Here is a 20,354-nt window from a genome sequence, read left to right as displayed (position 1 = left end):
ATGAGGTACCCAGAGTAGTCAAATTCATAGAGACAGAAAGTAGAATGGTGGCTGCCATGGACTGGGGGAGGGGGAATGGGGAATTGTGTTTTAATGGGTACAGAGTTTCAGCTGGGGAAGACGAAAAAGTTCTAGAGAGATAGATGGTGGTGATGATTGCACAGCAATATGAATGTACTTGGTGCCACAGAATTCTACACTTAAAAATGGTTAAAATGGTAAGTTTTCTGTTAGGTATATTTTAGCCCAATTTTGCATGGAAAGTCTCTTCTCTTCCTTTTGACAACTTCTCTACCTAGATCAGACTGAATAACGGATCCTTAGCAGATAGATAACTTCTAAAATTTTCAAGCATTCAATTCGATTTGGCAGTTCATTTAATTTTTTTTCTGAAACTTTCAGAAATTTGCAAATACCCTTTGTGGAATTATTGGAAGCTTTTAGCAAGAATACAACAGGCCCTTGCAAACATGTCTGATGTTGGGGTCTAGCATTCCCTCTGAAACAAACATTCTTCAGTGACAGACAGCATCACCTATGGTTATTTTTAAACAAACCAAATTCTGTGTGTATGCCTAAGCTTTTATTCAGCTAACCTTTGGTGGTAAAAATGAGGAACTGAGATTGCAAATGAGTTAAGACTTTTTTAATCCCAGAAAAAAATATACAGCTTATTTGTTAATTTATTAAGGGTATGGAAGTATAATTCTTAAGGAACATTTTAAAACATTATAATTGTTTTACACTTCGAAGTGTTTAAACCATAAAGACAACTACAGTGAATAACATGCTGTGTACTCATCACACTGTTCTCACAAATTCTAACATTTTGTCTTTCTTGCTTCATTTTAAAAATACCATAAACGCACTTGAAGCACATAATTTCTTTATACTTCACAGTAAAAGATGTACTAACTTTTAAAAAGAAAAGATAATTTTTGGGCTGGCTGCAGTGGCTCACGCTTGTAATTCCAGAACTTTGGAAGGCTGAGATGAGTGGATCACTTGAGGTCAGGAGTCTGGGACCAGCCTGGCCAACATGGTGAAATCCTGGTCTCTACTAAAAATACATAAATTAGTTGGGTGTGGTGGTGTACACCTGTAATCTCAGCTAATGGGGAGGCTGAGGCAGGAGAATTGCTTGAACCTGGGAAGCGGAGGTTGCAGTGAGCTGAGACTGGGCCACTGCACTCCTGTCTGGGTGACAGAAACCAGATTCTCTCTCTCTCTTTTGACACTGTCTCAGAGAGAGAGAGAGAAAGAGAGAGAGAGAGAATTTTAGATTCTGATCAATGGAAATTGTTCATAAAATTGCATCCTTTATTTCTCTGTATAGATACAAATCTTGAGTAGTTCCTATACTATAGCAGAGAATCTACAAAATGTGTTCTCTCTAATTTGTGTTACCAAAGTGGATCCTTCGTGATTTTCTGCTTGAAGGTTCACAATTTACATGTACACTGTTATTTTTATTATTAATGAACATAGCTTTTCACCAGTGCCATATGTATAGGCAGACCCTCCAGGCCTGTGTTGCCCAAGAGAAACTTAATGTAAGTCGCAAATGTGAGCCACCCATGAAATTTAAAACTTTCTGGTGTCCATATTTTAAAAAGTAAAAAAGGAACAGCTGAAATTAATTTTAATAAGATATCGTATTTAACTCAATATATCCAAAATATCATTTCAGCCTATTATCAATATATAAATAGTCATGAGCTATTTTGCATTTGTGTGAATGTTACACTTACTGCCTACCCCAGTTTCAACTGTCTGCATTTCAAATGCCCAATAGCCACATGTGGCTCATGGCTACCATATTGGATTTTGCAGCTCTAAAAAATGAAAGTAGTCATCATTTGTTGTGCACTTACTAAGTGTCAAGCACCATGCTAGGCATGTTCCATACAGTATCACATTCAACTTTTAAAACAACCCTAAAAAACAGACAAGCAAAGCGGATCTCAGAAATCAGAGTGTCTTGTCCAGGCCACATAGCCGGCAAGCAGAAGGGCTAGAAGTAAATCTCCTCAGTGTGATTTACAGGCCACTCTATTAATCACCATGATCCATGATCCATGTTTGCCTAAGTGCAGAGTCTTTGTCCTAATTAATCCTCTCCTGACCGTGTAGCTTCTGTATTAACTAAACATCTCAGATCTTATTCTTACCAGGTGCTCCAGTTTTCAGTTGCATAAATGCCTTATCTGGTCCCAGATGTGGTGCCAAGTACACCCCTCTTTTTTCCCCCATCTCTTGTCAAGGGGCTGGAAAATGCTGTGACTCAGAATCGCTTCACAGTGAGACAAAATGTACTAGGGCATCAAGTCGCAAAAGAAAGGGAGAGACTGATATAATTTAGCTTGGTATGCTACTGCCATCTTAGATTCTTTTGTCTATATCCATGGTTCAGCTATTTGACAAACTCCTATCTCTATTCTCTCCATAAAAGTCTCCCTAGTTGGGGAAGTGGCACACCTTTCATGGTTTCATAATAAACTGGAAGTGAGTAACAGAACCAAATCAAAGGAAATAAAATTCCAGTCGTGGCTGCTGCTGGGGTTGCCTTCTGAATGTGGCTTATACAATATTTCATCTGTGCTGACACCTTTCACTCTCAATTATTTGGCTGCTGTCAAAACAAATCAATCAAATTATAGCACTATGTCTTCATGTTACCATTCTATTGCAAGTTAGCAGCATTAGCTTTGAAATATATGGAAGTATAAATTTTATTTCCATTATTTATTTAATGCAACTTTCTCCCATTGTGTTATTTTCCAAACACAGAAAACTCAAATTATCTTATGTCAAATGTTGAATATATATACATATATATACATATATATATATATATATATATATACACGTTCTGCTAAGAATTTCTAAATTAATGGCACACAAGGGAACTGAGATGCATAAGAATGTGTTAATAGACCTGTATATTTGTGCTAATCCTAATCCAGTGACAAATGACAAATATACTACATTCTTTTTTATTTTTGGCTATAAACCTGGTTAGTACCGTCGGAAGAAGGTAACACTAAACCAGAGAAAAAGGTTAACATGGAGCCAAGTATTCCGCAAAGATTAAGTTTGCTTGCAATATCAGTAAAACACAATTTTCTAAGGCAAATCATTTCAGAAAACTAAAACTGTATTATTTAAAGCCCAGTTTTTACAAGCACAAATATCCTTCCCTATAGCACCAGAACTAAACATAATGGTTCAGTTTCCACTGCCCTACATGAGGATAGTAGGCATGACCCAAAGGTTCTTTAAAAAGAAGAAAGGGAGTGAAAAAGGACTCAAACATTTTCATTTTGAGATTTTAAGGCTACAACTACATTTTTTAAACAATAGATTTAAATCAGTTGAGTTAATTTTCAGCAAAAGAGCAAACACTGTTGAAACTTTTATGTAGATGCTCTTAAAATAGCTTCTTTATACAGGGAAACCTGGTAAATCCTTAGAAGACTAAAAAGCAAATTGACATACTTTTTTTGGGGGGGGGTCCTTCTTGTTGCATTCTGGCTAAATAAGGGGTAAGCAACAATCAAAAACACCCACATTAATACAGAGATTGTGTCCACGAAAGAGAATCCAAACACAGAGAGATCTACGGGAGCCCCACATAACCTGGTACACAAGGATTAGACAAGTTGAGAATGCGCCCTAGCCTCCGCTGTGCCTGTCCTCTCCTCTTCCCTGGCCTTGAAGAGTGGTGCTCCTTCTCTAACCTCTTCTCCCTCAGAAATCTCTTCCCTCCCTAGTTTCAGTCATGGTTTCTATATCAGGATCTCCAGTACAAATATTTTTCTGAGTTCTGTAGCCAGGTGTTATTAACTGGCTACTGGTATCTCCATTTCGGTATTCTACAGGAAATTTGAACTAATCATTGTCAGCTTAAACTAGGGATCTCCTCTCTCTTTCCTCTTATCCCTCTACATTTAACCCATCACCAAGTCATATCAAACCCGCCTTGTAATGTCTCCTAAATCAGTCCCCTGCTCTCCATCATTGCCACCATGACCTCTTCTCCCTGGATTCCTGCAATGACCTCCTAACTAGACTGGAGTGCCTACTATAGGTCCAGGCAAATAGCAGATGCTTAGTAAGTTTTTGTGAAACTGATCAATCTTTGGGTACAATTCAGAGAAGGAAATGAAGTTTAGCTTTTCCCCAGAGGGACCTGAGAAATAATAGCTGTGACCTCTCACTTGGAATCTGCCTTGCAAGAATTACACACATAAGAGAAGATACAGTTTTCTTGGAATGAATTAGCTCTCCATTCTCAAAACAGTGGACAGAGAAGAATTGAGACTGTCTCCCATTTTCTTATTTTCAATAACCCCCGACTCTGTGTCCCTATCCTTCCCTCAGAAAGAGAAGTTCTCTGTATTTTGGTTCCAAAAGAAAAGTGAGCAAGTAAACCTGCTTCCCTTCCACCCATGGTAATGGAGTGAGATTGTGAATTTCAAACACAGTCGTTTCCTTTTTTAGGCATCAGCGGCATTCTAGGGGCAGCCATCTTGGAAAAGAGCTACTCACTTTTGCCAACTCTGATGGCTGGCTTGGAATCTAATCCAGTTTGCACATCCTAGTGTGGAATCATTGCTAGATGCCATCAGAAGCCCTGATTTACAGCCTTATTATGTGCAAACTGGGGATCACATTACTTTCCTGCCTTTTCCTTTGAAAATAAATGCTTTGGCTTTGCTTTGACATTTATGTGGCAGCTGGAAACCATTATCCTTTGACAATGCTTTATTCCATTGACAGTATCTCTTAAATACGCAGTATACTAGTCATACTCCTCGTTCATGTGCTTCCAGTTTAATCCATGCCCCAGTGCCTCAGTGACACCTGCTTCAAGGATAATGTACTACAGAACAGGCTCTCCAGGTATTTTAAATAAAAAGTCTAAAGCCTCAGAGATACAGAGGTTTGAAAAACTGCCAAAGTAAGACACATTGCAACTACTTTTCATAACTTCTTTATGGTGGATTTGGTATTATTGGATGGCATGTCTTGTGGAGCTCTTCTGAATAACACTGTGAATATGAATTTATGCACTAGGTATTTTTAATATTGAACTTTGTGACAGCAAGCCACGTATCATTGGGTACTAAGAGCTAAAGTCCTTTCTTCTCATTTCTGTGGCAGGTACTGCATGTCCCTTTCCTGGATCTCTGTTCCCACGTTCATGATGTTAGTGGGGATGCCACCTCCTGAGTGTGGTCATCAGTAGAATAGCACAATACTAAACCACAAGGAAAGGTGGTGCATCCGGCCACCGACTTGTCTTCTTCAAGAATGGTACAAGAAGGTTTAGCACATATTTCCACCCCCTCCCTGCCAGCAATTTCACCTTCGATCAACAAAATCAAGCACATTTAAAGACAATTTTATTAATATTAAATATTGTTCATACATAATGAATGCATAGAATTGCTTTGTGGTTGTATTGTTTTTAATCTGAGAATTAATGCACTTTGTGTGCTTTTTTAAAGAAGGTGGTTAGAAGGTCAAGACAGCAGACCCATAATCCTAACCTTAGCAATGGTACTAATTATGTTGTGGATATAGCATTCCACCTTAATGAATAGGAAGTATTCTGATTTTTAAAATAAAACTTATTACTATAAGAATTTCTCAGTGTCTGGAATCTACCAGTAACACTTTGCTATATGGAGTATTTATCTTTTATCTTTTCCTTCCTCTCTCTCTCTGTGGGTGTCTGTGGGAGTGGGGAGGGAGTTTCTTTTAAACAATTGGGATCAAATTACAAGCATTTGAAATCATGATTATTTTAGTGTTAGCCTCTGTATCTGTGAAATTGAGTCAACAACACTGTTTAGTGGGGAACTTGAGTGGGGAACATTTCCATAAAGATTTTCCTGGTTTCAATTTCATTAGAAATTTTGTATTTAAGCATTTTTTTTACGTTTTAAAGAAGTTAACATTTTGCAAAACCTATAGCATTCACTTATGTTTTCTGTTTTTGGGGAAAAACTGAAATATATTTTACATACCATAAAATTCCCCCCTTTCATACAAATTCGACAAACACCCATAGTGAAGCATCACCACGATCTAGACAGAGAACCGTTGCATCAGCCCCCAAATTCCCTTGTGCTCCTTTAAATTCACCTGCCCCCGACTTTAGCAACCACTAATTTGCTTGTAATTCCACTAATTTTGCCTTGTCCTGAATGTTATATTAAGGAATTCATTCTTTCCTATGCCCTAATTTGCCATTTTAAATAGTTCCCAATTGGCCCACACATTAGTTTCCCCTTTTTACATTTATCATTTGAATTCTATGGTTAGAAATTATTACTGTGTGTGTTCTGAGGAGCCACACGGATAGACCATACAATCGAATGGGTTCACCTAATGGAATTCTAGAATCTCAGTGTTGGAAGGAATCACCTAAGTCAAATACTTGTGCAGTGTATCGTTAATGCAATGGCTGTTGGACACAGCACCTTGTCATATAGTTTCCAATTATGTGCTCCTCCTCTCTCCCTTAGGATGATTTATTTTCCTCCTCCATGCCACTGGCAGCTGGCTTGACCAGGTGACTTGTCTGGCTGACAGGGCGTGAGTGGAAGTGATGTGAGCAGCTTTGGAGCTGAAGCTTTAAGAGCTAGTGTAGTCCTGCCATTGTCTGCTCCCTTTGTAAGGAAAAGAGTGTGTCCCAGACAGAGACTGTTTCTTCTGCCTGGATCCTAGAAGGTGGAGGATGTGCACACCTCTGGCCGACATGTAATATGAAATCAACAAAGAAACACACCTTCTTGTTGGATGACACTGAGATTTTATGCTTAGCACCTAGGACTTCTCCTCAGGACACTTTCCCCAGATACGGGACAGCTTAATCGCCTTGTTCATTGGGTCTCTACATGGTGTAGAGACCATGACTTATGACTTTGCATGAAATGCATCACATCCCCATTCCTGCCACCCTTTCCTGCCTCTATCTGCTTCACTCCCCACTAGCATGTATATACATTAAGGGACTCTTTGTTTACTGCCAAGTCCTAAGTCCAGATTATGACCTCCAATGCTTTGAAAGTTCAGTAAGTATTCATTGAACAAATGAATAAACTTTGTCTTAATAGAAAAACAAAAATAAGTAGATCTGTTTCTTATCAAACTGGTATGGTCTTTTACTGTCAGATAATCCAAACTATATAACTTGATACATAGTTTGATTTCTCCTCTAGTTTCAAACCTTACTCTAGGTTTTATCTTTTTCTATTAAAAAGATTTTGCTCTTTCTTGCTTCTTGTATTTATTTATTTATTTATTTATTTATTTATTTTTGAGATGGAGTCTCACTCTGTTGCCCAGGCTGGAGTGCAGTGATGCAATCTCAACTCACTGCAACTTCTGCCTCCCAGATACAAGTGATTCTCATGCCTTATCTGGCTAATTTTTTGTATTTTTAGTAGAGATAGGGTTACACTGTGTTGGCCAGGCTGGTTTCGAACTCGTGACCTCAGGTAATTGGCCCACATCAGCCTCCCAAAGTACTGGGATTATAGGCATGAGCCAACACACCTGGCCTATTTCTTGCTTTTTACATTACAAGCTGCTTCAAATCCTTGGGATTACCCAGGCATAAATAAGCAAATGCAAACATATATCCATGAAAAATCATAGCATAATTGCATTGTCTTTAAGTATGTTCACCTCCAACATTTCAGGCCCTATGATGGCCATGCTCACACACAGGCAAGGCATACAAGGTCCTCAGAATTGCCTCTTCCCACTCCTGTAGTGTGATTTCTCTCCAGCTTGGATTCCTAATTTTCACTGAACAGACGGCTGTTGATAGGACCTGTAGACTCTGGTCTCCTCGTGCCTTCTTCTCTACATTGAATGCTCTCTTTACTTCTCTTCACTGGACTCTTACTTAGTCTTTAAAATTTACTCATTCACACTTGAGCACCTTTACAAGTAAGCCAGGCACTTTCCCGGTTCTTGGGCTATTTTATTGAACCAAATAAAGATGCCTGTCACAGGCTTCCATTCTAGGGACAGAGTCAGACATAAATGATGCATATGAGCAATACAGTATACACAGAGATTCTCCTGTCCAGCAGCAGGCCCAAGCATCACAATGCTGCTGACCCTGACCTTGATGGCTACAGTAGGCATCACCTAAAATGCTCAAAAAAGCAAAATAAAAAAAAAATCACTTAAATATTTTTGAGATTTTGCAAAAGGTCCCAAATGTTAGGGAAAAAGAAAATGCAGAAAGCAAGTAAGGGAGACAGGAGTGCTGGGGCGGGGGAGGAGGAGGGAGAAAGCCTTGATGCTTTCTGAGTGGGAACAGAGTGCTTCAGGCAGAGGGAACAGCCTATGCAAAAAGCCCTGGGTGAGGAGTACATGCAAAGAACACCAGGGAGGCCAGAGTACCCTCACATGGAGGCTGATTTGATTGAAGGAGAGGGGTGTGGGGAAAGCAAAATAGATTCAAGATGTCTGTCTTGGAAAAAACTGTTGCACGGGGAACTGACTGGAAGCAGAAAGATCAGAAGCCTTCCCTTTTCTGCAGGACTACATTTTCGAAACAGCTACACATCCCTGTCTGTTGGAAACATCAAACAGCCCATTAAACCTCCAGCTTCCATAAGCCATAAATGGACTGAGAAACTCCCCAAAGTAAGATATATTCCTCAACTTTCTCATCAGATGTGGCCAAGAAAGATAACAGACAGGAAGAAATCTCCCAAGGGTGTAGCCAAGGGCCAAGGGGAACAGTGGCCAAAGGCGCTTCCCTAGAGATGCCCAGTCAAGGAACTTCTATAATGTCTGTCCACGGGGATGTTGGAATGATCATAGATAAACAACTGTGGGATATTTTTATCATGAAGCACTGCTTGGAAATTAACAGAAAGGAACTACTGGTATACACAACAACATGGATCAATCTCAAAAACATTATGTCAGATGAGAAAAGCCAGACACAAAAGAATACATATAATATGAATCCATTTATGTGAAGTTCTAGAACAGGAAAAACTAATCTATACTGACAGAAAGCAGATTGAGGATTACCTGGTTGGATGGAAGGGACTGACTGCAAGGAGACACAGAGGAATTTTTAGAGATAATTAAATGTTTTATGTATTGATGGAGCCTGCATGGGTGGATACAATTTTCAAAACTCATTGAACTAAGCACGTAAGGTCCATGTGTTTTCTTGTATGTAAATGACACCTCAGTGGAAACAACAACACAAACAAAAGAGAATGTAATGTAACTTGCACACAAAATCCCTAACCCCCAAACCAGTCCCACGTACTTCAGCATACACAGGCTTTAATTTGGGGAGTCAGAGAAAACCAGGGCAGGTTTCCCGCCAGAGCGAAGGGAAGAAAAACCATCCTTCGCCTTGATTTTTCAACTGGCCTTGAACCTAATTGCTTTTCCATGTTCAGGTTTAGCAGCACTCTTTAATGTATTTCTGGTCATTAATTTAAATGTTATGCTTGACTTAACTGGAATGTTCACACTTTGATATAAATCTCCTAGGTAGCACATTTATACTCTCCATTTATGTTGCCTACAGTGATTAGTAGGTCATTCTGGCCCGTGCTGTGAGAACAAGTCACTAACCTGAACCATCTGTCCTAGAGGTAGACTCAGCTCTACTGTCCCATTAACCCTTTGCTGCCTGTTGTCACTCACATCAAGGCTGTATGTATCTTCATTTGCTGCCTATGTTTGAAAGGAGCAAAAGATCCAACACATTTGCATGAGCTCCATAAAGGGGATTTTATTTTGCTGCATTAACTAACAACCCTGTTTTTACCCTAGGACTGCACATCTTTAGTGCAGTTATCTGTGATCCAAAGTAATGAGTAAAAGGGAAGACACTGACTTTTCAGGGAGTTTGTGGAGTATGTGACAGAGCAAGCCTCGTTATCTTCTTTCTTTGAGTTTATGGTCATCGTTCATCGTATTTCACAGATGTGCACTTGCTTATAGTCACCAGGGGCCAAAGCCCTACAAGCATGGGATGAAGGACGCAGGGATGGAGAGAGCCAGTGTAGCTAATGGTGGACAGAACTTGGAAGAGGAAAGGAACTCTCAAGGCAAGGTAGAAGAGGGCGCAAAACTTACCTACTTCACATAGGGGCTTTGAGGAGTAGGTCATTTCTAGGTCTTATCTGAATGCTCTGACTAGAGCATTTCTGGACTTCAATCCCAGCCAGAGCTTCCAAGGACTTTGTTCAAAATAGTCAGAACCTAAACCTCACCATTGGCATCTCCTGAGCTCGGAATTTCTCAGTCCTTGCTCACGGGAAGACTTCTGCCTTTTACAGTTCCCAACAGAAAGGCCAATGTCCAGCCTGCCATATCTGCTACCCCTTCTGTTGATGAGGGAGATTCACTATGTTTCCTAAGCGCTCTTGTCCGTATTCCATATCACATCATTCTGGCTTCCCACTTCCCACCTGCTTCACAGCTGAGAGGACAAAAATGAACCTCTCGATCTCGGGACAGTCAGTCTCCAGTCTGGCCAGTGACACTAGATAGTTTAAATTAAAAGGCTCAGCCTCACAGGTAATTTCTTTCTTGGATAGTCAGAATTTTAGATAGACATGGTGATAAGGATAAAGATAAAGATGATGGAGACAGAGAAAAATGGAGTGTTCCTGACAGGTACCTGAATTGGAAAAATGCCTGACCTTAGAGGAGACAAAATGGAACAGGAGTGAACCAGAATTATGGTTTAGCCAAAAGCCAATAAACGCAGTAGAGAGAGGTCCCGGAGGGAGCAGGAGAAGACAGGGAGATGGGTCATTAGTCATTCTGGGCATGGGGATTAGATGCCTGCCTCCTGCAAAGGAGAGGATGATACAGCCTGCAGCCTCACAGCTTGCTGGATGCTCTACTGTCCAAATTTCATTCCAGGTTCCAATGAGGCTGGGTTACAGGGCTGTTCCTAGGATCCTGCAAGATGTCTAACTCCTTACTCCTGTGTATCTTCTTGAAATAAGTCCTCATCACTGATGAGACAGGAATGAATCTCTTTCATGCTGGGAAGGATCTAAGAGAAAGAGAAAACAATCCCCAGGCCACACATACAGGTTTTCTGCTGAGTTAAAAGGTATTTTTATCAGCAAAGCAAAAATTTCATTGGATAAAATCTCAGAGCAAGGTCTTCAAGAGAGCTTCCATTGTGTAAAAGAACTTCCCTTGGTCTTGAGGATATGAAAGTCCTAAGAGAAGCAAAAATGTTCTCGCACATTATTCCTTTCAGTCATTCTCAGCTGGAGGCCTAGGGTGGTGGGTGAGAGTGGGAGAGGACATTCACTACCTTTGTGTGGGTCCTCCAATACCATAAGAGTCTCTGATTCTGGCTGCTGGTGATATTGGGGGATGCCATGGACCTGATGCTTGCTCCCCCAACCCCACGAAATTCATATGTTGAAATCCCAACCCTCAAGGTGATGGTATCAGCAGGTGGGGCCTTTGGGAGTTGATTAGGTCACGAGAGTGGAGACCTCATAATGAAATTAGTGCCTTTATAAAAGGGACCCTGAGAGTTCCCTCATCGCTTCTGTGGTGGGAGGACACAGTAAAAAGACAGCCAGACATCTATGAAGCAGGAATGGGCCCTCCCTAGAACCGAATCTGCCTGTGCCTTGGTCTGGGACTTCCCAGGCTCCAGCACTGTGAGGAATACAATCTGTTGTTTGTAAACCACCCAGCCTATGGTTTTTATGTTACAGCAGCCCAAACAAAGGCAGGGAGTTGCCTAACTAGATCAGCATTTCTTAAATTTTAATGTGTGTAGAGATTTTGGGGGGATCTTTTTAAATGCAGATTCTATTCAGAGGGTCTCAGGTGGAGCCTGAGGTCCTGTATTTCTAGCAAGCTCCCAGGAGACATGATGCCACTGGTCTGGGGACCATGTTTTGAGAGGAGATTGTGATATGACCCCTGCTGTCAGAGTCAAGAAGAGCTGCTCTCAGTGTAACAGCATGTCATAGTGCTCATTAAAATACATGTGTAAATCATGGCCTCCGAGGCTCTGTGAGCTATTCCGTGTGACTTGATAGGGGATGTAAATGAACAACCTCTCAATCACTTCAGTAAAAAGGAAAATATTTGAAATCTTCTCCCTGAATTCCAAACCATTAAGAGACTAATGTCAGCAACCTTTTTATTCCTTTCATCTTAGCAAATTTGTGGCTTTTGAGCTAGAAGAACAGACAGGCTGGAGGGCTGAGTAGGAAGGTTGGGGACGATTCCAGTTGGCGGAATTGTTTCAGGGATAAAAGCTTAACACTTCACAATAAGGAAAAGGGAACTATTCATGACCAAGCATGTTACACAGTAACAGGCTCTGCTTCAGACTAGGTGTGCAACCTCCCTCCCACACTGACCCACCAAATCTGTTGGATAAAATCACTGTAGAAGTGGGTGTTTATTATAGATGAGCAGACTTACCAGTCATTTTAGACTCAGAAAAGCCTTGGACTGAGGTTATGGTGTTTATTGTGTAGGAAAGAGCCAGAGGATAGGAAACAGCCTTCTCTCCTCACTGTTGACTATAAGAATGCATGTAAGGATTTCTTCTAAGGTACGGATAGCCCATTTACAAGACCCTTACCCTTGAAAGAGGATGAGATTTGAGGTCATCTTGAAGACTGGGTCAGTCTCAGGGCCCCTGTAGATGACCTTTCAGCCTGCCAGCCAACCACCCACCATCTCAAGAGTCCCACTACGTCTGCAGCACAAATTGGGAAGTTCTACAAGCCACTGATTCTACCTAGGGATTGTCAAGGGCTGTGTAGTAGGTCGCCTAAAGGTGGAAAATCAGCTTTGGGATGGCTATTGATGGATTGATTACAAGGTGACCACTGGCTTTGCCATTTAGGTGGTGGCCATTTATCTTGGGCACTTCTGAGACATGAGACTTTCCAGATTACCGTCCTTATTGCCCTTGAACTTCTCATTAGCATGACCACCTCTTTCTGGGTTGCCTGAGACTTGGAATAGAAAATCTCAAGAAAACTGGAAGGTAGAAGTTTCCTGGATCCTGATTTGGGACTCGGGATTCATTCACAAAGGTGTTAAATCAGAAGGTACTGGGGAAGGAGCTTGGTGTTAAGTCTAATTAGAAAGCTTTTCCTCTAAACAGCTGATTTGCAAAAGGGAGGTGTATTATTTTAATGACCTTATCATAATTTCATGATGTTGGACCTTCTCTCCAACATCTGTGAAATTTCAAAGAGGAAGACACAGGGGGAAATGTTCTCTTGTGCTTCTGTAGCAGACAAGAGCTTGAACATCAACTCCAACACACTTCTGAAGATGATGCTGAGAGAGAAATTGTGTTGGAAGCGCCCAGGGATAAAGAGCAAGTGCTTTTGTTTCCTCTATTTAATCAGGCCGCAGAACTTGGGATTCCTTTTGTGAAACCAGAGGGACCCCAAAGAACCAAACTCCAAAATATATGCCAGTACTGAAATTTGATATTTACAACAAACAAATACAAAAGGAAAAATCTTTTTTTTTTTTTGAGAGGGAGTTTCACTCTTGTTGCCCAGGCTGGAGTGCAATGGCATGATCTCGGCTCACCACAACCTCCACCTCCTGGGTTCAGGCAATTCTCCTGCCTCAGCCTCCTAAGTAGCTGGGATTACAGGCACGCACCACCATGCCCAGCTAATTTTTTTCGCATTTTTAGTGGAGACAAGGTTTCACCATGTTGACCAGGATGGTCTCAATCTCTTGACCTCGTGATCCACCCGCCTCGGCCTCCCAAAGTGCTGGGATTACAGGAGTGAGCCACCGCGCCCGGCCAAAAGGAAAAATCTTGATAGAAGAAGTCCACTTTGAGCCAATCACTAACTTTGAATCCTTGAAAAAACAGGCACTAAAATCTTAAGAATACCAAATCACGATTACAAAATAACAAGCCTATTTTTTTTTAACTCTAATTTTTGGCATCCTTCTTAACCACACAGGATTAATTCATGGCCCAGGAGCTCTTCAAGCTTATGTTTATTTATAATATTCAATATTCCCATACGCACAAATGTTCCAGATGGAAGGCTGCATTTTGATAATGCCCATTTCTTCATTAAGATTTCATCATCCAACTACATTAAAAAGCCTCTCCCTACACTTTGTTGCTCTGGCTTTCACCTTGTGTATTCCCGCTTTATTTGCTTAATCTTAAGATCTGGCTTCCCAGGCACTCTCAACTTTGAAACAAGCAAAGTTTGTGCATTAGCGTATCCTGGGCATGCATGATTTATGAATGGCAGGTTTCTCGGCACAATTTAATGGTACAAGAGAGACTCTGTTTTAAACATTAAAATGAAAAGCAAGAAGTGGCAACAATGGGTGGAATAGCAGAATACAGAGCACGGAAAGAAGTTTGGGTCAAGAGTTAATCAGTTCTTACTCGGCCTGTTTCTTAGTCTTGTGGACTGATTCTCTAATAAATAATATGAAACAGTGACATTTAACCAACTAAAAGAGTATTTTAAATTGCTATTCTGATAACTTACCCAGACGAGCCCTCATTCTGCAAAAACTTTAATTGTGAATTTTTATATATATGAAGAAAAGAAACATCTTTGACTAAGTCTAAAATAAATTCCTTTTCTCTTCAGTAGGCATCCTATTGATAGTCAGGCCATTTTCAACAAAAATAATTCTTCCTCTGACAGAATCTTTTGTAAATCAGCCAGTCAATGCTACCAAATCTTTTAGAGAAAAGTCAAAACCTTCATAATATCAAGACAACTACCCTTCCTAAGTAAAATTAGAGTCTGACTTGCCGTATGCCCATGTAATATAAGGGCTCAACGTGCAAGTTTATTTTTCTCATTGCAAAATATGAGCTCAAGCAGCACAATTTTTGTTTAATAACTATAACTAAAAGATACTTTGTAGAGCAAAATCATCATTAATAAATTATTCCAAATAATATCTTGTATTTGAGAAGTTCCAACTGCTTCAAACACAAACAAGCAAACTCTAACTTTTCTTTACACATGTCTAAATGGAAGAATTGATGAAATGGGAACTCAGGTCTTCAAATAACAACAGGAATTTTACTTTTAAGTTTTTGATGTGTCATGCAATGACGGTGCAGAAATGCTTTCAGAAGACGTGAAAAGCTTTGATACCAATATTAGGAAATGAGGATTGATAAAGCCAGTGGCTTGTGGAAGCTCAGGATGCACACACAACGGAAAGTTTTGATTCCTACAGAGGTCTTCAATAGCGTTTAGGGCAGAGGCAGGTCTGAACCACCTTCACCATTCTAGATATTACTTTTGTTGTTCACTTCAGAGAATACTGGCTGGTGGGTAGAGCCCTACATGATGCATAGACGCTACAGCTTACCTTGTAGATTTTGCAATGGCAGAGTCATAATGCCTCCGGCTGCAGCTGCTGCCACCAGCCCTTGGATGTTGGTGAGATTCGCTGTTGGCAGTGTGAGAACCAGTCCTTGTTGGCCTCCTAGCTGTCCCGCCATGTTGAAGGGGATGAGAATTGGCTGGTTGAGGGCTGGGGGGCCTCCCGGCATCACGCCAGCCACAGCAGATGCTAATTGCTGTGCCGTCAGAAGTGGCTGTAAGGAAACAGATAATAGCTCACTTTCCTACGGAACCAAGGCATAGGTTTTAAAAAACATCTTCCTTCCATTTAAGCAGGATCAGAAAGTTCCTGAAGAAGTACCAAAAAACATGCTCTTTCCCATTAAAAAAAGATTGGTAGAAAAAAAATTTTCAAAGTTGCATTTCATTGATTTCTTTTAAAAGTTTCACTTGGTTTGGACTTCTTCTGAGGAACTCAAATACCTTTACAAGTAGTAACTTATGTTTATATGTTATTCTTTCAGTGAATTTCCATTTGATCCTGTCTTCATGTATTTGAAGCTCTCAGCTAATTTATTCTGTGTCGCTCCCAGAAAGAACTCACTGGGATCAGTGGGATTTTTTTTGATTCCAAAAGAGCAATGAAATGCTACTGTTGACTTTTAAATTAACAAAATAATGTAGAAATTTCCTTGATGCTGGAAAGTCTGTACTGACACTGTTACACACGTCTATGGCTGGGGGACATGTAGACTGGCATAATCCTTTTGGAAAGCAATTTGGAAATAGATTATCAAGAGCTGCAAAAATATTTATCCCCCTTTCACTCAGAATATGCTCCTAGAATATAGCTTGAAGATATTATTCGAAAGGAAATAAGATAACTGCATGAAAACATGCATTATGTTTCAAAATACATAAATATTGAAAACAGTTTACTATAGTACTAAACTAGATGAAATATTGAATCATCATTAAAATGGCTCATGATGACACCTCTTTAGAAAAATAGAAGATGTTTGTAATATGAGAATACAATAGAAAATAAGCTGGATAACTAGTAAGTAAACTTCAATGATTATTATTAAAATGGTAGAATTATGTATGTACAATGACAAGACCTAAAACAGAATATAAGACATAAAAATCTTTGCTGTGGATAAAACTTAAAATCTTAGAAAATAATTCTTTTGTTATTACTCTAACATCTTTTGCCCAATTAAAATGATATTATACAAACACAAATTTACATCCATTATGGATGCAACAGCTTTTCTTTGCTAGGGAAAGGCAACGGCCGGGCATGTTTTGAGTGCAGCATGTGGGCTCTTCACCAGGATGACATGGGAAGGATTCCAGCCCTGGTCAAGCCAGATGACCACAAGAGTCATTTTATCTTAGAGTCCTTGATTCAGGACTTTCATTGCAGTCTTGTGGGAGCTGTGTCATGGAATATAATAATCCCGTATCTATTTTCCTACAGGAACCAATGAAAAACTCTTATGTGAGGGGTAGGTAATTAAATATAGGCATACTACCAAGCCCAACGTATAATAACCAGGCACTATTCTAATGCTGCAGTTATTCTACCAGTGAGACACAGAGAGGTTAGTAACTTGCCCAAGTCCCATATCTAGTTGCGAGGGGCTTCAAGTTCAAGTCCAGGAAGGCTGCTCCAGAGCCCATCTTTTACCCCTTGCTTGTCACTCCTCCAATACAAAGAACAGATTTAGAGAAGTGAGGCTGCTTTATCTGAAGAATGAGGGGAGGTGTGGAGAGGGCTAAGCCCACACTTTGGTCATTCCCTGCAGTGCCCGTTTTAGGACACTTTGGGGGAGGCTCTACAGAACCCCAGGACTCCGCTCAGCTGAGTTTAGAACTGCTGCTCTAGACCCCACAGGCCTTGCTCCTAATGCACTTGTTCACTTTGCTAAATTCACATGAGTAACTGTGCTTCCCTTTTTAAAAAAATACAGTTATTCTGCTGGGTGCAGTGGCTCACACCTGTAATCCTAACACTTTGGGAGGCCAACGCGGGTGGATCACCTGAGGTCAGGAGTTCAAGACCAGCTTGACCAACAGGGTGAAACCCTGTCTCTACTAAAAATACAAAAATTTAGCTGGGAGTGGTGGCGGGTGCCAGTAATCCCAACTACTCGGGAGGCAGGAGAATCACTTGAACCCAGGAGGCAGAGGTTGCAGTGAGCCAAGATCGTGCTACTGCACTCCAGCCTGGGCAACAAGAGAGAGACTCTGTCTTAATAATAATAATAATAATAATAATAATGTTATTATAATGAGCTGAAGAAATATACTTTGGGAATGAACACAAAATTATGTGCTGTCCCTTAGATTCCAGGTGTTACATCACTACCAATAGTGATGTTATGGTAAGAGGGAAGGCAAATGAGTAGTTCTCAGACCATACATGGGTCACACATTCGGGAGTTTCGGCCTGCAGCATTTTTCATATAGGATTTGTGGGCTCAAGTCAGGGCATGCATTCTCCATTGTCAAGGCAGAGCCACTACTCCTCACTGACCTGGATCTGTGGGGCTGCCTACCCAACCTGGAGGCATTAGGGTGTGTTACCCCCAGCATGGTCACAGGCAGGTGTACAGGTATACACACACACAGACACATATAATTACATGTGCACACACACGATAATATAAGCATAAAATTATAAAGCATATGACACCAAAAATCCTGTTCCTGAGAGTCCCAGGAAAACTCTCTAGGCTTCCACAAGGCAGCAGACATTCCCCCGGGCTTTCTGTCCACAGGCACAGAGTTATCTGTGCTCTGAGACGGACTAGGGGAACTGAGGCCATGGGGAGACTTGGTGGCGAGTGGAATAAGAACGTCAAAACCAACCCTCACTCTAAACTTGGGTGAGCCCTCGATGTGCTGAAAGCGATTAACTTCCAGGAGCAACAATGACAGCAAAAGGGAGAGAAAGGCCCAAGTATCAGCTTCTCTTTCCATAAAAGCAGGATGAACACTGAAAGCTTCACGCTAAATGACAGAGGTAAGAAGGAAAACAAGCCCAGCCTTTTATAATTGTGTTCTACATCTCCATATAGCCCATGCCAGGCTGCAAAAAACAAATATTGGACTTTAAAAAATAATGATTGTATTTCTTTATTAATGCAAGAGCTACGTGTGATGTACAGTATTGTCAAACCCAATAAGCTGAACTTGCATTAAAATTGCATTAACTTTTTTATATTAAATCACATCTTGTATTTCAAAAATGGCTACAGTAAGGTTGAAATAACTTAATTTTCTTCACACTCCAGTCATTAAAGTTTTACTTCCCAGAAAGCTGCGTGGTAACCAACAGCACAATTGTAGTGGGTTTTAAGTCCACATGATTAAAGCCAACCTTTCCTTTAAGAAGAGAGAGGAGTTTTGCAAACACATATTTTCTTGATGGTATTTAATAAATGATGTAGTCATTACAGCTTTTCATCCAAAAATTTATTACCATCTTTGCTCTGTTGGAGTTAATTGGATTTAACTCATTATTATTTATTTGGTTATTTATATGGTTAAACCATCCTAAATGCAGTCTAATGGAAAGCAGTTGAGAGATACTGACCTGTGGCCCAACTGGAAAGGCAGGGTGGGTCTGACTGGCCTGGTGTTGGTCAGGAGTGCCTGGGTCTGATAGTGGCAGGTTTCCTCTGGCCCCTAGAATTCAAAAAGAGAAATGCTCCCTTAATATAAGATCCAGCCTGGGAACTGCACACGACCCCATTTTCCTGTGATGTAACAGAACATTAAGGCACAGCTGATATGACAGAGTGGTTTATCAATATCTCCAGTGCTCAAATCACTGATGAACTGTATAAATGATGATGAGAGACATGCAGGATGGCCAAGTTCATCGAGAGGAAGAAGAATAGAATGGCAGGGAATGTAGCACAATCATCAGTTTCACTAAACTTATGTTAAACCTCAGTTTGCATAGAGTATGCCAGTGTATCATGTGTGGTGAACTGCACCCTTTAAGTACAGGTGAGCCACAGCGAATCTAATTTTCTAAAATTAAAGTGTGATCCAAGATATGACCAAGTCCATCATTATTTTCCCCTAATAAAGCTTTCCCCATCTCCTTCACACTCCTATGGCCTTCTTCCACACCCTTTGAACTCTGAATCTTATAACATCACTTTCCTGAAAACAAAACCTTTTTCCATATCACCTTACACAATGTCCTAAAAAGAATATGGTTCTCCCTAAGCAAGTGTCCCAGGTGCTAACTGAAACAGTAGGAATCCCACAAGAGCTACAGGGAGTTCCACTATGCTAAGCACAGAACACAACTTGCTTCCTTTACTGGAATCCTGTTGGACACCAGAGCAGAGAAAATGAAATTCCACCCAAGAGCAAACCCTTCAAACCCTTTTAACATGATCATTTCTCTGTGTGTGCTTCTGTGCTTTGTTTGAGGACAAACCATAGCAGGTAAGATAGTGGCAGAGACAATAAATAAACAAACAGATAAAACCAGTGGCAATTTTTGAGAATTTCTACTTGGTAGCTTTTGTTTCCTTCGAGTTTTCTAATGGGTGGTTGAAATCCAATTCCAAGCAAACCTTAACAAGATCCTTTTTCCTATGTTTGCCCTATGAATAACAAGTGGAAGACAATTCAAACCCCGTTTACCAGCATGCCATGGAAAACCCAGAAAAGAAGGTATGACTGTGTCACACTTATAAATTTTAAAGAAGGCATTATTGGCTCATTTAAAACAAATTCTTCTATATATTCTCCAAAGGGATAGACTCATAAATAATAGAAACAGGAAAAAATACTTCAGCACATTAAGCCACAAATAAAATTGACTGCTACATATTATTCAATTGACTTCTATCTCCACCGCAATGTGTCAATCATAACAGCATTTTATAATAGGATTAAGCAATAAATGTGCAAAGCCATTATGCAGAAATCTGAAAATCTGATTAATTTGTAATA

At 40.4% G+C, this 20,354-nt stretch overlaps 1 protein-coding gene across 9 annotated transcripts in view; it reads right to left on the bottom strand.

Annotated features, from left to right (window-relative positions):
* The window catches only part of POU6F2 (POU class 6 homeobox 2), a 481,859-nt gene that overhangs the window by 245,593 nt on the left and 215,912 nt on the right, over positions 1–20,354 (bottom strand). For all 9 annotated transcript variants that reach the window (XM_035253208.3, XM_078342242.1, XM_078342243.1 and 6 more), the window contains 2 exons: positions 18,973–19,064; positions 15,394–15,622 (listed from right to left, as the gene is read on the bottom strand). In XM_035253208.3, coding sequence (XP_035109099.1) covers positions 15,394–15,622; positions 18,973–19,064 — 321 coding nt within the window. The remainder of the gene's footprint in view (positions 1–15,393; positions 15,623–18,972; positions 19,065–20,354) is intronic.

Source organism: Callithrix jacchus, chromosome 11 (assembly GCF_049354715.1).
Source record: "Callithrix jacchus isolate 240 chromosome 11, calJac240_pri, whole genome shotgun sequence".
Classification (NCBI taxonomy): domain Eukaryota; kingdom Metazoa; phylum Chordata; class Mammalia; order Primates; family Cebidae; genus Callithrix; species Callithrix jacchus.
The sequence above is the reverse complement of the archived record's forward strand: the minus strand, read 5'-3'. Positions and strand labels throughout refer to the sequence as shown.